The 6,077-nt window shown below is 36.0% G+C and overlaps 1 protein-coding gene across 1 annotated transcript; it reads right to left on the reverse strand.

The window, feature by feature from the left end:
- Positions 1-1,108: 1,108 nt before the first annotated feature.
- LOC107574245 (gastrula zinc finger protein XlCGF7.1-like) lies at positions 1,109-5,793 on the reverse strand. Its single transcript, XM_016260695.1, has 3 exons — positions 5,777-5,793; positions 4,385-4,495; positions 1,109-2,229 (listed from the first exon to the last, which is right to left on the reverse strand). The coding sequence occupies exons 1-3, from the start codon at positions 5,787-5,789 to the stop codon at positions 1,697-1,699; spliced, it is 657 nt and encodes a 218-aa protein (XP_016116181.1). The 5' UTR covers positions 5,790-5,793; the 3' UTR covers positions 1,109-1,696.
- Positions 5,794-6,077: the final 284 nt, after the last annotated feature.

Genomic DNA, 6,077 nt, shown 5'->3' on the forward strand with positions numbered 1-6,077 from the left:
CCCGCCTTTCTGAAACGTGTCGATTTTTACAAAGCTCATCGGTCTGAAAAGCGAGGTGTGCTGTGATTGGCCAGCAATCCAGTGTATTGTGATTGGCCGAATTCCTCAAGCGTGAAGTTGATGCATTTCCTCAGCGACCAGCACAGATCAGCTCCAGGCATGACGAAGCGGATATCGTCCTCTTTTGGAAGACCAAACAAAGTAGTTTCACTTTCACAATGAAACACAGTGTCTCCATGGCATGGCGGCGGCAACAAGAATACTACAGCGAGAATAAAAGTTACGTCTTCTTTCTTTGCGTGAACATTTGGGCGGCGTTATGTAAATCTTCCCACATAGTGAGGTAGATATGTGGGGGTGTGTTAGAACGAGCTGGTTTAGGTAGGCGTGGTTGACTCTTAACTTTTATAAAGAATATCTCTTTGGATTTGAGACTTTAGTTTTTGCAACTTTACAGATCTTTTTTATGCACCAAGAGCTTGTAACACTCCAAAGAGAAAGGAAAAATTGAAATCGCATCATATGACCCCTTTAAATCATTCTATATTTATAGTTCAGTAGAAATAACTCATACTTCACAGCCTTCTGATCACACTGCTGTTCATTTTTAAATCAAGATAAATCAAGGAGAAAAGTGACTGATGATAATAAGTCTTGGGTCCTGAGAAATGAATCAAAATGAAGAGCGTTTATGTTTAAAACAAGAACAATTATCTGCCAATGGGCTCAAAAATAATTCAAAATGAAAATAAATGTTCACTATTTATATTGAAATCAAAGGGCAACACACTTTCAAATAAATGAAAAAAATATATATAAAAATAGGTCAAATCAAAAGATTGATTAAAAGAGGAATATAAACATACAAAAACTAGAGGGAAATAAATAATCACTCCACACAAGAATGTAACAATTCGCTAACTTTTTCTACTACACATAGATTCACTATTTCAACTACGCCACCTCAACACTCTCCAGTTTCTGTGGAGCATTTGAAAGGACATCAGTCCTCAGATGAGAAATCAGCAGGTGCTCTTATGTACAATCAATGAGGGAGTGATAAATCAAAGACAGAAACTCATACAGGGTTGGAACAGCTTGAGGGTGAGTAGAGTACATGATGGCAATTTTATTTTTTGGACAAGCTATACCTTTAAGACAAGTGAACCTCATCTCTTTATTGTGCCACCTTACGTGTTAAGTTTCCTTTGGAGCTGAAACTCTTAGTGATGGCATGTGAAAGGCTTCCGGTTACTGTGAATTCTCATGTGAATCCCAAGATTTGCTCTGTCTGAGCAAGTTTGTACCCAGTGGTCGCACATGAAAGGCTTTTCACTAATGTGAGTTCTTACGATTCTTACAGTCTGTGAAACTCCTTCCACACGGATGACATATCTCAAGTCCTCTCAAGTGAATCCTTGTGTGTTTATTAAGGGATATTTTACAAGTGAAACCATTTTCACACTGTTAGCAGGTGAAAGATTTCTCTCCAGTGTGAATTCTCATGTGGGCATTAAGAGTTTGTTTACGGGTAAAACTCCTTCCGCACTGCGGGCATGTGTAAGGCTTCTCTCCAGTATGAATTCTCATGTGGCTTTTAAGTCCTCCTTTTTGAATGAAACTATTTCCACACAGTTTGCAGGTGTAAGGTTTCTTTCCTGTATGAATTCCAATGTGCCTTTTAAGGGTTCCATTTTTATTGAAACTTTTTCCAGTGTTGGCAAGTGAAAGGCTTCTCTCCTGTGTGAATACTCATGTGGCCATTAAGAGTCTTTCTTTGTGTAAAACGCTTTCCACATTGAGGGCATGTGAAAGGCTGCTCTCCAGTATGAATTGTCATGTGGCTTTTAAGGCTTCCATTTTGACTGAAACTCTTTCCACACAGTTTGCAGGTGTAAGGTTTCTCTCCAGTGTGAACTCTAGTGTGCCTTTTAAGGCTTTCTTTGTAAATGAAAGTCTTATCACATTGTTGGCAGGTGTAAGGCTTTTCCCCCGTGTGAATTTCCATATGGACTTCAAGATTTCCTTTTGTAGTGAAACACTTTCCACCCTGTTGGCAGGTGGCATGACTTGCAGCTTCTGTCTCTTGATCTTTTTTTAGTGTGGTAATTTTAATCTGTGGGCAACTAAACACATTTTCTCCAGCTATGAAATCATGATATTTCTCATATTGAACTTTGTCTTCAATTTCATTCAATTGTTGACTCTCCTCTTTCAGCGGCATCAGATCTAAAGCAAAAAAAAAAGACCAATACAAGTTAACCTCATTTAAATGGCACAAATGAACAGACATCAACATATTTAGATATGTATAGCATCAAAACTAACCAATCAATTGTTCACTGATGACATCGACCCGCCTTCCGATCGCTGAGTTACGATCGCAGAATGGTTTTCTATTTTGGTGTGTTTAGTTATTCTGCATGGATCTGTGTATGCAGTCCTTTGGCATCTCCCTGTGGTCTTGTTTGGTATGGCAGGTTGACTTGTGCTTATTTGTTAAAGTTACTGTATAAATAAGGTTTACATACTTTTAAGTAGCTACTTTTAAGTTGTAAAGAATATCTGCAGTGACATTTTTGCACCACTTTGCACCATTTTGAACCACTGGCTTAGACCAATGCTAACATGCTGAGAATGCTAACCTAACATATAAGTATATGAACCATAAATGTTTAAGAATCACTTAGGCCACCTCTGAGCGATTCATGATCAGGTAGATCTTAAACCACACGCTCACGCCAGAAAACTATTAAATGGCCAAAATGCTTCGTTTTACTTTTCGGAGATCATCTACTCTTCCCTGTGGATTACCTCTGACCTACTTTCTGTACGATCTGACTTCCGATCGCTGAGTTACGATCGCAGAATGGTTTTCTATTTTGGTGTGTTTAGTTATTCTGCATGGATCTGTGTATGCAGTCCTTTGGCATCTCCCTGTGGTCTTGTTTGGTATGGCAGGTTGACTTGTGCTTATTTGTTAAAGTTACTGTATAAATAAGGTTTACATACTTTTAAGAAGCTACTTTTAAGTTGTAAAGAATATCTGCAGTGACATTTTTGCACCACTTTGCACCATTTTGAACCACTGGCTTAGACCAATGCTAACATGCTGAGAATGCTAACCTAACATATAAGTATATGAACCATAAATGTTTAAGAATCACTTAGGCCACCTCTGAGCGATTCATGATCAGGTAGATCTTAAACCACACGCTCACGCCAGAAAACTATTAAATGGCCAAAATGCTTCGTTTTACTTTTCGGAGATCATCTACTCTTCCCTGTGGATTACCTCTGACCTACTTTCTGTACGATCTGAGTTTCTGCATATTGAAAACTTGAAGCTGTATTTTTTTAAAAATTTTAATTTGCAGGCTACGATTTCAGAACAAAAAATTAGCTGTTTGAAAATACGTCTTTAAAACTGCCATAAAAACATTCAGTTGTGTTAAATTTCAAATGTTTAATATTCAAGTGAAAAAAAAAACTAATTCAGAACTAATGCCACATAATATTCAGTTTTGTTAAATGACACTTGTCAATAATTCAAATTTACACAGTACAAATTCAATTAGTTGTGTCAAGCTCCATATAAATGCATCATATAAGTCACTTTGGAATAAATCACAGTAGGCCTATGTATCATGATAAAAAAAAAAGCGACTTTAATACTTTAGGCTATAGCAAATTATTTTGGGGACCCCCTATGACTAAGAACCGCTGGTCTTCACAGAACAAAGCCCTGTTTAGTCTCTGCCCCGGTACGAGTTGTGTCGAGCTATTCATTAGCCTTTTTGATGAAAAAAGATGAAATGTAGTTGCAGTAAATGCATTAAGAATCCGTGCAACTGCAGCAGTGGAGGACTATTATTCTGCTGCATGATACTTCGGAAGAACTGATGACGGCACGGTTTGATCTTCGGCTGACCAATCAGCAGAAAGGGGCGTTTAATTACCGCCCACATGTAGAAATCGAATATTCAAGCTGTTTATTAATTTTTCTACCCCTGAACGAAAGAAAAATTTAAGCTGAATTCTCGGTTTTTGGAAAAAAACGAAAAAGCAGAAATGAGCCGTTTTCTAATTTTTCTACTTTCAATATCAAATCAAAAAATGAATGAACGAATGATACAAGGATTGTACACAGACCGATTAGGCTACTTGTCAAACTGTTTATGTTCACTTAAGACATAACTGACTGTGTTTAGTGAAAACTCACCAAGACATTTTGACAAATACAAAGCACAAACTAGCCTATATTTGTCCACAATTATTATCTGCAATCCGTGCATCAGACAGGGTACGAAAACACCTGCCAGAGGCAAATTAATTGAGAAAATATACAGGACAAATTAGTTCAGATTTGAGAATGAAAACCAACCTTTTTGTTCCAGAGTATCTTCATGTTTATCTCTGAATGCTTTTTCAATCCTCATGTCTTCACTCTCCTCTTTAATAAACGCCATTCTGGGTATTTGCAGAATTTGTCCTGCTGAAGATCAAAATAAAACAAATCCAGACAAAATCTCGCAGATCTTCCCAATATAACAAGAGAAAGAAAAAGCATACACATGATGTAAATGAGAGATTAATTGGGTAGTTAGTCATTGATTATATCAAGAATTTTCACGTGAGTGAGTTCGCTCAGCAAGTTTGAAGCAAAGTTTTGGTTGTCTTAGAGGACCGAACATCAGCAGAAACAAGTCTGTGTTGGCTGAATATATTTAGCAGCTTCTACATTTAAAGATAAAATATGTAATGCATTATTATTTAATTATTATAGTCCTACCATTAATAATTAACTTATTTAATTTTTAGTTAAGTAGTAGTTAAGTATTTAAATAATTAACCCTTCTAGGCTGTTGGTGTCTGTTTATTTATTTATTTTTACAATGACATAGATCTTGTCACTTCATATTTCAGTACAGTATGCGTACTAAAATTTGTTTTAATAGTAATTTTATAATAACTTCAAAAGCAAGATATAAATAGGGAGTAGAAATAGCAACTGAGCTGATGAGTGTTCCTCTGCTGCCATCTACTGGTTACATGCTAAAAATGGTTTTGAGTGTTCCTCTGCTGCCATCTACTGGTTACACGCTATAAATAGTTTTAAGTCAGTTATTTCTCTCTTTTGCTGTAGTGTGTCAGTAGGAAATATCAGTTTACATTTCCAAACATTAATTTTGTCATTAATTGTAATAATCCAGTGATATTTTTGTTTGCACAAGGAGTCTGACAACAGCCAGTGCTCCACACAGAGATCTGATCTCATTATCATCCAGTCTGTCTGTATCATTCAGTCAAAATATTCCAATGAGATTTAATTGTGGAAGTTTACAATCAGATAATATATAACCAATCCCTCAAGATCAACATTGAAACACTGTAAAAAAAAATTAATACAAAAAAGCTGTGAAATGTCATCAAATTTTTGTAAATAGAAAAACAAACTGCTAAATTTACAGTAATATATTGTAAAGTACTAATCCAAACAAAACAGTAAATTTTACAGAAAGAATGTTAAGATAATCCTTTTTATATATACAGATAACTGTAATTTAAATAGGAAAATAATGTAGTTAAAATTAGTAAACGTATACGTTTTACAAATTCATGTTATCTTTACTGATAAAAAAATATGCACAGGTACAGCAAAATATTAATATGAATGGTTTAAAAAATGGGTGACATTCTATAGGTGAGTCTGAATTGAGTATCCCTAATAATCACAATGCCAAGTCCAATATCACAATGACAATGGTCCAATCACCTGATAAAAACATCACAATAATCCACAAGTCAGCTGTTCGGACTCTCGTTCTGAAAGCACACATGCACTGCAAAGGATCCATTGCTGAGCAAGTGATGTGATGTCAGTTTATTTTCTTCATATCTGTTCCAATGAAGAAACAAACTACTCGGCATCTTGGGCTGCAGGTAGAATTTCACATTTTCATTTTTAGGAGAACTATTACTTTAAGGTTCATGTACCTTAACTGCCAGAGCTGTACTCAGCCTCATGTTTTAACTGCATTATCTTTATTTGCAGTGAACTCCTGGTTTGCCTGGGT

Source organism: Sinocyclocheilus grahami, unplaced genomic scaffold (genome assembly GCF_001515645.1).
Source record: "Sinocyclocheilus grahami isolate Dianchi unplaced genomic scaffold, SAMN03320097.WGS_v1.1 scaffold2160.1, whole genome shotgun sequence".
Taxonomy (NCBI): domain Eukaryota; kingdom Metazoa; phylum Chordata; class Actinopteri; order Cypriniformes; family Cyprinidae; genus Sinocyclocheilus; species Sinocyclocheilus grahami.

Coding starts and splice junctions, on each gene's coding strand:
- LOC107574245 (XM_016260695.1), bottom strand. Junction 2,230..4,384: donor AGATACTCTGGAACAAAAAG/GTTGGTTTTCAT, acceptor TTTTTGCTTTAG/ATCTGATGCCGCTGAAAGAG.